At 40.4% G+C, this 12,770-nt stretch overlaps 2 protein-coding genes across 2 annotated transcripts; both read left to right on the top strand.

Annotated features, from left to right (window-relative positions):
• Positions 1 to 3,451: 3,451 nt before the first annotated feature.
• On the top strand, positions 3,452 to 7,954 carry LOC147061837 (troponin C, skeletal muscle). Its single transcript, XM_085908508.1, has 6 exons — positions 3,452 to 3,557; positions 5,154 to 5,208; positions 5,291 to 5,434; positions 5,807 to 5,921; positions 6,296 to 6,432; positions 7,614 to 7,954. Exons 1-6 carry the CDS (start codon positions 3,555 to 3,557, stop codon positions 7,643 to 7,645), a joined length of 486 nt encoding a protein of 161 aa, XP_085764634.1. The 5' UTR covers positions 3,452 to 3,554; the 3' UTR covers positions 7,646 to 7,954.
• Positions 7,955 to 9,929: 1,975 nt separating this feature from the next.
• Positions 9,930 to 12,611, top strand: tnnc2.2 (troponin C2, fast skeletal type, tandem duplicate 2). Its single transcript, XM_085908633.1, has 6 exons — positions 9,930 to 10,071; positions 10,906 to 10,957; positions 11,418 to 11,561; positions 11,705 to 11,819; positions 11,893 to 12,029; positions 12,131 to 12,611. Exons 1-6 carry the CDS (start codon positions 10,069 to 10,071, stop codon positions 12,160 to 12,162), a joined length of 483 nt encoding a protein of 160 aa, XP_085764759.1. The 5' UTR covers positions 9,930 to 10,068; the 3' UTR covers positions 12,163 to 12,611.
• The last annotated feature ends 159 nt before the right edge of the window (positions 12,612 to 12,770 follow it).

The following is a 12,770-nucleotide window of genomic DNA, read 5'->3' as shown; positions in this document are numbered from 1 at the left end:
CGTCCGTCCGCCGGGAGAGAGAGAGAGAGAGAGAGAGAGAGAGAGAGAGAGAGAGAGAGAGAGAGAGAGAGAGAGAGAAAGGGAGGCACAGGTTGGCCCCCTTGGAAGTGTTGAACTCCACCCAACGCTCGGAGGCCGCGCCCACTGCTTCAGGTAAATATTACTCATACTGTATGCCTGTTTCCGAAATGTTTGAGAGGGAAGGGAAGCCCACCACTTCTCTTGTCTTCACAAGTCAAAATGAAGGTTTAGACGCATGCATCAGGTGTATATTTAACACTAAACTAGGATGACAAAATAGATTTGATAGAAATTAGAGAAAATTGTTGAAAAATGGTTTGGGTGAAGATATGTCAGTAGCATCTGTTGAAAGTGAGAAAAAAATATATGTCAATAACAAACTTGAAGTAGACTGACTTTTTGTTTTTCTGTAAGCCACTTATGCAATGGGCCAGATTTGGCCCTGGGGCCTTCAGTTTGACACCTGTGATTTAGAATCTTCAATAAGCCAAACATGCATGTCTCAGGAATGTTAGAGGCAGCCGGGGTACCCGGAGCTAAGCCATGAGGAGAACAGGCAAAGCCTCAACTGGTGGACTGTGCACTGAGCAAGAAGGATCACTGACACCATCTGTACGCTCACCATTGGGGAAGCCTTGATCCAGATCTAAACTCGCAGATGAACTTGTCTTCTGAGAGCTTTTGAGTCCAAGTGAGTTGGCGTCAAGCGGGCAGAGCTCCATTAAAATTGGTAACCCAATTAATAAAAAAAGCAAACACTGAAACTAACAGTTCTCGAAAACAATTGTAATGATTGACTAATCTGTTGATGGTGTGACTTCTAATCAAATCATGAGGAAGGTGTTTAGAAGGTGAAGTTGGGGTAACTACCATTGTGTGCTCATTTATGTTCTGTACGTTATAAATGAGAATAAACAATTATTTCCCTTATTACATCCAGTTTGAATGCTGATATTTAGACAACTGGCTCAAAAAACTCCCTCCATTTTCTTATATGAACTTGTCACAAATAAATATAATTACAAAAAAACGACCAACAAACAGCACCTTAAACGAGATGCACACAAACCGTTTTTTTTTGTTTTTTTTATGTTTACATATATAATCGTGCGAGACGCCACACATTTGAGGGGGGGAAACTGATGATGCTCAAAGTGGTCCAAATTGTTGGCCTGTGTGCATTAACCAAGTCAAAGTAGCACCCTCTAGTGTTGCATCCAAAACTGCAGGAATTTAAAATCATCGTCACTTTGCCGCTGTCGAGATGCCGTGTGGCTCTATGCTGCCCCTTAGTGGTCAGTCTTGCTACTGTGACAGACCTCGTTAGTATAAAAAATAAAAATAACACACATGGTAATTTCCCACTTATCATGTGTGCAATCTGTTATGTTTAAGAAAAAATGGGTTAACTTGTGGAAATCCATTATTGTCTTGAAACAGCGCTGTCGACAGACTGAGGTAGGCATGCCTCCCACCTTATTTAGAATGTTTTTACAGAGGTCTCAGCTGCTCCCCAAGAGGGGGGCGGGCAATGTCCTGAAATAGAAAGGACCAGTGGAAGGTATTATGAAAAGTGAAAGATGATCAAAATCCAATCAAAGGCTTACTATTATAATTCACTCATTTGATTTTCTCTGTGAAGCAATTACATGTTGTCATTCATTTGAAACAGCAGTTTCCTCTCAGCCAGACAGGAAAGTGAAAGGAGGAGAACGTTGACAGACAACTGTTGCTGTCAGTCAGCCAATCCATGAGGGGAGGGCCCATAAATTGTAAAGCATGGAAGGTGCTCTGGGTGATGACTGAGAAGAGGAGACTCAAAACAGATGGTAAGAGGAGGGCCAGCTCATAAAACAAGATGTGCTCTCTTCATAGAGGATAAGTATGGCTGCCAAGGAACATGGATGTAGACATGGTGATTACGTGTACACCCAAAAATAATGTGTTGAACCTACTTGGTTGAAGCATGCCATGGAATGCATCGAAAAAGCCTTGGCCAACCAGTAACATTAAAGCTTACATGAACAAATCTGTTAGAGTCATCCAAACAAACAGGTTTAGTAATATTAGTATTAAAATACTGTAATTAAAGTAACAGCGTTGCAAATAATTGCCAATATTAGTATTTTTGCTAAAGTGCACATGCTGGCTGTATTAGCTGCTGTGCCAATGAACCCAAACGAACTGATTTTTTTATGCGTATAATCGATATTGAAAAGTTTAGTTGATGCATTGGTCATTTTTATGCAGACTAATCATTTTCAATTTGCAGTGTCATTTTTTTGCACAACACAGATTGGAAATATTGGATTAATTATACATGAACTTTTATGTTGTTGATGTTAAAGGAATTTTGGAGTTTTCATTTTCAGTCAACTGGCTCCCTGTAATTAAAGAAATGCGTATAACAATACAATAATGTATTGATTGATTGATTGATTGATTGATTGATTGATTGATTGATTGATTGGTTGATTGATTGATTGATTGATTGATTGATTGATTGATTATTTTTGGGGGGGAGCGTGGAAGCACATTACTGCCGTGGGCGGAGACTGATCAATGGAACTTCAGAAGATTCTACTTGAGAAGCAGAATCCAGGCTATGGGGGGAAAACTCCTAAAGATGATAAAAGCATTTTACTCGTGGAGCCAGCACTTCATGCACTACAACTACGGTATGTGTGGTGCACGGACACACCTTGACTACATCGTTCAAGATGCTTCAAATTCTTATCAGAAGCTATCATTGTTGGTTTATACTAAACTGTGAATTCAACACTACTCTAAAATTGTTTGTTTACTAGTATTTAGTTCAAAACATTTCCCCTTTCAACCCAGAAGTCAGTGCACAGTAACACTTTAGGCAACACACTCCAGCATACACTTAAGCCTTGTCACTGATTGACATGCTAACTATAGGATGCATGCCTGCTTTTCTATTTGTCTACTTGTTGAAAGAAGAGGAAGCCAGATGGAAAGAGAGCCGGAGATGTTGTGCATCTGTTTGAAGAGCTGCGCTCCATCTTGAGTTACAGATGTCACAAAGTGCAAGGTCAAGCCCGAAGCTGTGAGACGGACCTCCGGGTCGAGGTAGAGGAGCGGCTTCGAGAATCTGAGCATGAAGGGTGGGAGGCGTTAATCTAAGTATGAGGTCAGGGTTCCATCGGCAGTGAACTGCCCAGTTGATCCTCTGCCAAAATAACCTCCAGTTGACTGATGCATACACCATCTTTCTTTTTTTTTTTAATCACGTCATAGAGATGATCCCTTGTCTAAATATGGGGGATTGGATTGGACACATGGGGATGTCCATCAAGAGAATGTAAGCGGGCACCCACAAATTTGATTGGCTGCCTCCGGCCCAATCCTGGTCATTTTCAGCCAAAGTTTCACGGGATGCGAGGGTACTTATGTAAGTGACGGCAACAGCGTGACTCTTCTATCCCACCCGTGTAGCAGGGGAGACATCCTTTCATCAGCCAGTTCACAGATTTTTGGGGGGTGCTCATTTGCACAACAAGCCGGTCGCCATGGTAAGAACCTGACATTTTTTTCTTGTTGCTGTGGAGGATTTTGTATTTCACCTGGAGAGGATACAGGAAAGATGTGCCAAGATGGAGATAACCTTCTGACCCAGTGGACCCACACAACTTCTGGATTTTTTTTCAAAAGTGTTTTCTGTGGGGAAATTTATTGAAGGGAGATGATAATGCAAGCTGTTTCCAAAAATTCTAGATCAGTTTCTCAACTTTTGTTCCCCTCTTTGAATTTTCATCTGCTTTCGCAACTTGCTCTACGGCAGCTAAACCCGATATGATGGATATTTAGATTCAAGCCAGCCCAACTAAAGATAGCACCACACACACAGCTGAGTAAATTGAGACAGACATACCCGCCTTTTCCGAGCGTCCTAATTTAGGATGTTCACCTTGAGAAAAATCCCTCTCAAATCCTCCCTCAAGTCTCGTCTTAAAAATAGCTGAGCCTCAAAGATTTGTTTGCGTGGCCGTATGTTAAGATATTGACAAGGATCTGTCAAGAGCCAGCAAGGCCATCGTAGACCACCAGTTCATTGTCCTGGTGATAATTGTACAAAGTCGCTTTTTTGTTTTTTAATCATTTTTACGTGTTTTTTTTCTTAGAATTTGAACATATTTACCATAGAGTGTCCCAAAAATGTCAACAAAATTGAGTTAAAATTGAAATGGAAAATTTACTGCATGATTTTTATCCGTCTCTCATTAGAATCAAAGGCATCAAATAAAAGCATAAAGTTTTAAAATGTATATGTGTACGTATCTGAGTACAGTAAAGTTTGGACTTGATGATGGAGTTCATTTGCACATTTTACAATATCCTAGTAATATCACATTCTCATCAATTCTTAGCTTCTCTTTAACTCATCAAAATTGAGTTTTTGAATTCTTTAATGAGTTCCAAATTGAACATGCAATAAATGCCGTTTGACAGCTAGCTAAAATGCAAAGTTCTTGCTTCAAGCTGTTTATTCATCATAAATTATTATTATTATTATTATTCGTCATCACCCTTTTTTCTGGATGAATATTGTACACGTTGATGGTAACAGTAAAAAGTATTTAAAATACTAATTTGGCTAAAGCAACACTAACCTGAAACTGTACATGCGGGTAAAAGATAAAAAATCTAAATAGGAAATAATAAAATTGATGATTTATTTTAATTGCAATCGCAATAATCAGAATACCACCCTCTGATTGGACATGCAAGGCTCCTATTGTTAGCACACACATTGTTTGCATAACTGTCCTGGGCTGTCATAAATCCATTGTTTCAATGTGTTGATAGATGAGGAAGACAATGGTGTTTCCGCCACAACTGGTAGTGTCCTGTGACTAGTCACATGGCCAGAAAATAAAATCAGATTGGACCTTATGCCTCCGTCAACAAATGACAAAAATAGCCTCCTTCAATAGTATCTTTCTGGAATATGTCGATTTATGTCAGCCGTGATGTGGTAAATAAATATTTTACTTGGCCACCACAGTATTGAATGACACCCCATATGTGCAATATATATATATTTTTTGTAGTCAATATGTTGTGAGTTATTCCTCTTTGTACTTACTCCTTTGCCTCTTCCTTAAAAGCCTACTGACGCTCAAAGCGATGCCCGCTCCTTCCTCACTGAGGAGATGATTGCAGGTAAGTGTGTGCTATGGATGCAATATTCAAAACTGAGATATCTCCTTAGCACCTTTTTGACACCATTCTGTCGTGCGCCTAGAGTTCAAAGCCGCCTTTGACATGTTTGACACTGATGGCGGTGGTGATATCAGCACCAAGGAGTTGGGCACCGTGATGAGGATGTTGGGACAAAACCCATCGAGGGAGGAGCTGGACGCCATCATTGAGGAAGTAGATGAGGATGGTGAGGAATTGGAATTGCTCTCATCTAGCTGTGCCAGAAGTGACATACAGTGACAGTCAGAACAATGATGTGGCAGAAAATACCAACATGTAGGGTCATATCACAGAATAATAGCTTTGTGTTCAACTTAACAGGCACATTTGTGATATTATGATTGTATCAGTATACATATTTTAGTGACGTTTTCATTGGTGGTGTGCTGTGAGACTCTCTAATGTAAACACAATATATACTGGAGGGATCACATCAGAGCATCACAATAAAAATTTTGATCGATTCTATTGCTATTTTTTAAATAATATATCTTAGATGTTGTGATGTGCAGCCGAGACATTCACCTATGAACTTCTCTTCACGCTTTCCCCTCCCCAGGCAGCGGTACAATTGACTTTGAGGAGTTCTTGGTCATGATGGTGCAACAGCTCAAGGAGGACCAGGCTGGGAAGAGTGAAGAGGAGCTCTCTGAATGCTTCCGTATTTTCGACAAGTATGACTCCCAGCTTTTTCCTCGCAATTTATCAGTTTGATCCCATCTGTCTCGACCCCTGTTTGGGTTTGCTGCTATGATGAAATGGCCATAGCAGTTAACTCTTGCAATTGATCAAATGAGAAAATAGATTGAAATTATTGACGTTACGCAGATTGATATATTTTGCGAATTGAACTTGTTTTGCATTGACCAGCAACCAGGGTGGAAAAATGCTGATGTTGTGAGCCAGGTAGCTGGCCCCTGTGGCGCAAATTTGAATCGGATTGGTTAAACAAACTCACCCATTTCTAATAGAGTTTAAATTACGTCATCCAGCCATGATTTCGAAGACACTTAAGAGGTTCGATTGAAAGGATATTTTTAATTACCAGGAACGGAGACGGATTCATCGACCGAGAGGAGTTTGGGGACATTCTGCACATGACCGGAGAGCCTGTAACAGAAGAAGACATTGATGAAATGTTTGGCGAATCTGATAATAACAAGGACGGAAAGATTGATTTTGACGGTAAGTTAAATACATTGGAAAAATACTTTGTAAAGGCCATTGATATCACCAACTGATATTGTTCCTCCACTGCAAAGAGACAAATGTGAATTGATGATGGCCAAATGTTGTAACATTACTGCTATGTAGCTTTGGAGTCTGAAGTGCATTTGTATCTACAATGTTTTCTCTAAAAAAAAAAAAATCATCCAATGATGGCTCGTATCTCGATAATACACCTTGAAAGTTGTGTGGTGTTCCTCAGGGTTCAATTTTAGGCCTTTTATTGTTTCATTTGTACACATTTCCTCTTGGTGGTGTCATCAAGAGACACAGAATGCACTTCCATAGCAACTTTCCATCTCTCCAGTCCAATTAAGATTTCTATTTGTATTTCAGACAAACATCTGGATCGCAGAGAACATGGTCCAGGTTAACTGGGATAAAACTAAAAAGAAACTTAAAATTATGAGCGCCCTCGATAAATCCCTCCGCATAAGTGGAAAACCCTGGGTGTTATTTTACACTCCAAGCGTTTGGGGTGTCTATGTCCTATTGGACGATAAAGCGGGGTCAGTTTCAATGTAAAGAACATTGTGTTACATTTCATGAGTGAGAAGTGCTGGATTGATTGATTGATTGATTGATTGATTGATTGATTGATTGATTGATTGATGGATGGATGGATGGATGGATGGATGGATGGATGGATGGATGGATGGATGGATGGTTGGTTGGATGGATGGATGGATGGATGGATGGATGGATGGATGGATGGATGGATGGATGGATGGATGGATGGATGGATGGATGGATGGATCTTGGCTCAGAAGAGTGCACTCGTACTTCAAGGCATCCCCGTGCATGGCCTAGAAGTGATTTTTGTACAAACGTTTACTTGAAATAATGACTTAGCTTGGGTTAGCAAGCATAGGTTAGTGGCAGACTCTGGCGTGTCCAGACTTCTGCAAATTTGGGCTATCTTGTCGCCTTTGGAACAGAACGCCATTGTAAAACGAGGACCACCCTGTACTTTGGTCTTGGTGACATCCACGACTATTTGGCAAACCTGTACAGTTTTTTATGGATGTTTACATACTGTTCATTTTGGTGTCTTTGTGGTAGTTCATCTCACATTCTTTTACATCATAATATTATGGCCTAAATAATGCTTTTTTTTCTCTCTCTTTCTCTCCCTCCAGAATTTTTGAAGATGATGGAGAGTGTCCAGTAAAGACCACATTCCCTGGCGACCCTCCTTCATCAAAATCACTTCACTTTGTTTTTAATTGGCATCATTTTGTTTAGGGGTTAAATACCTTCAATCATGCTGCTCTCATATGAAGCCCTAAGGTCTGGCGAGAATGTCTAAAAATATCCGTCCACCCCTTGTAAGACGAAGGCACTTTCCTCAGCTGTCCCTTCCTTGGCAGCTGTTGCTCCTACTGACATGCTACACCATGTATTCCCTTCAAATCACCAAACTCCTCCTTCATAACCCTATCCTGTGCTGTCCTCTGAAATAAATCAACCTTTTACTCTTTGGTTGGGAAATCATGCTTGAACTATGTTGAAGAACATAATGTGTCCCTTTTTTCAGGATGGGTGAACATAATACTGTCAGAAGGGCCAGGGTGTTCCTAGGTGAGGTGTATATATAAATAAAGTTGTGAAAGATTGTTTTTATATTGTTATTAGTCATCAAATTATGATTAATCAAGCAGTTGCAAAAGAAAATATAAACTATCGTAAAATTATTGTACAAATATATATAAATATATATATATGTAAAATACACCCCACCCTTATTTTTCAAAATAAATACAAAAATGTTTTTAAAAGTAAATAACAATTTTACTTCACCATTTTTAAGGGGTAAAAGGCTAAATGAATAAACAGATATTACAGGACTCTTGCCAATGTAAATTCTCCATGGTAAGGATTATTGAATGACACTGGCAGTATGACCTGAATCTCACATTCTTTCAGGACTTTTACATGTTTTCCACAGGAAGGGAGTAAATTTTACCTTTAATCCATGGAATTGGGATGGTATAAAAGAGTTCATGGGAGCGGGATTATACAGTCTGGAAAAAAAACTACACTGTGAGAGTCCATGAGGAGAACGTGGTCAACAACCACTTCAAAAATGAGTAAACTAAAACTTGTGTTGTTTGGGTTTGTCATTTACATTTTCTACAAAATGGGTACGGTACAGGAGTGGGAGTCAGTCTGAATGGCAGCAGGATGGGAGTGGGAGCAGTTTTTACTGGGATGGGGGAGTGATTTTCTTTTTATCATGGTCTGGGACTGGGACATCACAATCACTTTTTTTCTGCAGTGGGATGGGATGAAAGTGATAATCAACTCACCCTTAAATCTGTCAGATTGCGTGATGTCGTTCCTATGCAGCTCGCAGCATTTTGCATGTATTGTTTGTGGAATGTTATGATATGCTGTGCAATACTGTATGAACACTAATAATAATAGCAAAAATAATAATGATAAAATAAATAAAATAATAATAATATGGCGGCATGGTGGAGCACTGTTTAACACGTAGGCCTCACAATTTGAAGGGTGTGGGGTCTTCCAGTTTCCTCCCACATCCCCAAAACATGCTTTGAGCACTCCAAATTGCCCCTAGGTGTGAGTGCGAGTGCGGATGTTTTTTTTGTCTCTCTGTACCCTGCGATTGGCTGGCAACCGGTTCAGGATGTCCCCCACCTACTGCCCGATGACGGCGGGATAGGCTCCAGCACGCCCGCGACCCCGGTGGGGACAAGCGGTACAAATAATGGATGGATGGGATAATATTATAATATAGTAATACAATATAATAATAATAATAGTGGATTTTTGCACATAGTTGCAGCAAATGAGATAAAACGACCACCCTTTGAAATTCTTCCTTTGGAGTATTTTGTCCCATTTACTCACCTCTTGTGACCACCCCTCAGGTCCTGCCCACCTTATAAGGACCACCAGACTTGGTGTGTGAGCCTTTGTAACCCCTTCCCTTCTTGCTATTCAGGGTGCAGTTGAAGTTGAGTAGGCAGAGGGCGGGGGGGGGGGGGTGTTTGGTCAAGGGATTTGGAAACATAAACATCAGAAAAAGCCATGGCCATCCGTATCCTTGACCTCGTCACACTATAATATTTACAGGGCCTCATTGCGAACCATTTTTTTAACAACAGAGAGAAAAGATCTAAAACAGGGTTGTTGTTTTTATTGGCTTACCAGTGGCATTGTAAAATGAAGTAGGATTAATTTTGAGTTACTTTAGTCAAACATATTTCCGTGAGAATGTCAACAATTGTCTTGCTCACAATAACTGCCTTGCAACTTTGCATTTTCTGCTCATTATCCATCCACCCAGCGCTCTTAAGTTCCTGTTTTCAACCACTTCCACCTGAAGACAAATTCACTTTCAAATTGTGATTGGCTTGCCTCGGTTCCCCATGAACCCTAAAAGATCAGGAGACTATATCTGGTGACCTGTGAGAGTCGGGGGGCGGGACCTGGCCGTCCGGTTTAAAGTGTGTCTGAAGCCTCAGTTGATGTCTAGTCTCTCTGTTGGGGTGCACGCAGATTGACCACTCCTTTGGAGCTTTTTTTTTCCTTGGATATCTAGGGGGGGAAAGCTAATCCACAATCATGGTAAGAGACACAGTTCTAAAAGCGACCTGTCGAGCAGCCAGGAGGGCATGGCGCTCATAACTATTGGCTTAATTTAAAGTAATAGGCATGTGTGAAATACTGTTGATAGAGAATACTTCCTACTTGAAAAGTCAAATGATTGTTTTCAGTATTTTAAGGTTCTGGTCTACTAGTATCATTCACTTTTGACATTTTTTTCCAAATATTTCTGCCGCATTTGACTTGTATTTTAAACATAACTCCTTGACCTTTGAACCCATTCTTACCTCTTTTTTTAATGTTAACGCTTATTAGACTGCATGATCAAATTGATGTTTAATATTTCACAAACTAATCACATTACATAGATTATCATATTAAAGACAAGTTGTTGACGCAGTTTGAATTATGGTAAGGGTTTTGAAAGTGAGTATGAAAGTTAGGGGTGGGCGGCTGGAATGACACGGGGTAGGCTGCAGCTGCTCAGGTGTAGATTCCGCTTAAGTGACAAATTCCCAAGGATTGGATGTCTTCGGGCCATATACAGCCACGGCTAATGTGTTGAGCCTGAAATAGCCGGGGTAATTTACTGCGAGGTCAACAACAAGCCTTTTTAAGACACTGCCATTGCCTCCTGTAACACAATGCTATGCAAAAAATGCAATTTGAAAAACAAAAATCCAAAATATTCTAGATACAGTATTTGAACATTGAGCGTTTAAGGCACGATGGTCGTTTTCACAAAATACATTCCAATTGAAAAATTGGACATGCAAGCGGAAAATTTAAACAATGACAATAGCAAAAAAAAAAAAAAAAAGGTTGACTGACGAAATTGTCAACATTTGCTTGCAGACTGATGCGCAGCAAGAAGCCCGCTCCTACCTGAGCGATGAAATGTTGGCTGGTAAGTACAATACGCAGCATAATAAATTGCTGGCCATCTCACAAAGTAAGGCCACCATTTTCTACTGAGCAGAAATTTGTACCCACAAGGACCGGCAGAACAGCAGGAACCTGAAGATGATAGATCAATATTGAAATCAATAAATCAGTTGCAGTATAAATCACTCAAAACGTGATCTCATGGAGCGTTTCAAAATTGAATTGTAATTTGGGCTGATTTTAGACAAAAAAATAATAATAATAAAAGCACAGAAAGCCCTCAAAAGTGTCATTTTTTTGACTCAGTACACACAACAGGAAATATTAAGAGATAACAAAATCTTAAAAATCACCATCCCAGGAGATGACATAAGAAACAATACAAAATTTTAATCTTAAAAGTATTTTTTCACAAGTCCTCTTCTGGTGGATAACAAATCACAGGATTTTTTTGAAGTGGAACTCTCTCTTTTTCTCTCTAGAGTTCAAGGCCGCCTTCGACATGTTCGACACCGACGGTGGCGGTGACATCAGCACCAAGGAGTTGGGCACCGTGATGAGGATGTTGGGACAAAACCCAACAAGAGAGGAGCTGGATGAGATCATTGAGGAGGTGGATGAGGATGGTGAGCATTTAGTACATTATCAGCAGTAAAGTCATATTTATAGCAATCGTTCGGAGATTTATTCCTACAATTGGTTCATTCTCATTCAGAAAGTTTTACAGTTTGGCATCACCAGTCTATAATGGCGTGGCTTCCTTTCTTAGGCAGCGGTACTATCGACTTCGAGGAGTTCTTGGTCATGATGGTGAGACTGCTCAAGGAGGACCAGGCCGGCAAGAGCGAGGAAGAGTTGGCGGAGTGCTTCCGTGTTTTCGACAAGTACGAGTGTGCTGGGTCAAGGTTGCTTCTGATACTAATATCATCTATGAACGAATCATGTGTCTTTGCACAGGAACGCTGATGGCTACATTGACAGAGAGGAGTTTTCCCTGATCATCCGTAGCTCCGGCGAGCACATCACAGAGGAAGAGATTGATGAGCTGTTGAAAGATGGAGATAAAAACGCTGACGGCATGCTGGACTTTGACGGTAGGCGCCGACCGATGACTCACAAGTCACAGCTAGTAGACCTCCACATGGAGGTGCTGTTCTGGCACTCATTGACTTCTATGCTGTGTTGTGCTCACCAGAATTCCTCAAGATGATGGAGAATGTGCAGTAAAAGCAATATTCATGGACATTCCTCCTCACCCCTGTGAATCCCGCCCTCTATGCAGTCAGATTTCATCTGACCCCCTTATGATCAATTCACTTCCCATTCTCAGTCACCCTTAACAGAAAGATTTTGCACCATGAAGAGGGGGCGGGTCTTTCGTAGTTGGACGAGCTACACTCTTTCGCATGCATCATTGATGCTGCTAAAGGAAAACCGCGGATGATCCCATTCACAAACCCCTGGTTGGGATGACTCCCTTGCCCCATTGCCTCTTCTTCAAGCTCTACTCTTGATAGAACAGCAACCTATTACTTAGACCAATTCATTCAAAACCACTTCGGTGTACCTGCTTGAGTGGCAACAAGAATAAATGAACTAACAACTCACTTGTAGTCTGTCATATTAACAGTCTGTAAAATGTTGTTTGGGGAAGAACAATAAAATGTTTTTTCTTCTTTTTGTCCACTTTGTTTAAAAATCACACCTTTATTGTTGCGAAAGAAAAAAAATCAATTTGGACTAAAATCCTAATCAGAAAGTTAGAGAAGCACCAAATGTCTTTTCCAGGTAAAAATGCATAAAATCCCTCTCGCTGCTCTTCCTCCAAAAGAAAA

Source organism: Syngnathus leptorhynchus, chromosome 1, assembly GCF_054491065.1.
Source record: "Syngnathus leptorhynchus isolate UIUO chromosome 1, UIUO_Slep, whole genome shotgun sequence".
Lineage (NCBI taxonomy): Eukaryota > Metazoa > Chordata > Actinopteri > Syngnathiformes > Syngnathidae > Syngnathus > Syngnathus leptorhynchus.
The sequence above is the reverse complement of the archived record's forward strand: the minus strand, read 5'-3'. Positions and strand labels throughout refer to the sequence as shown.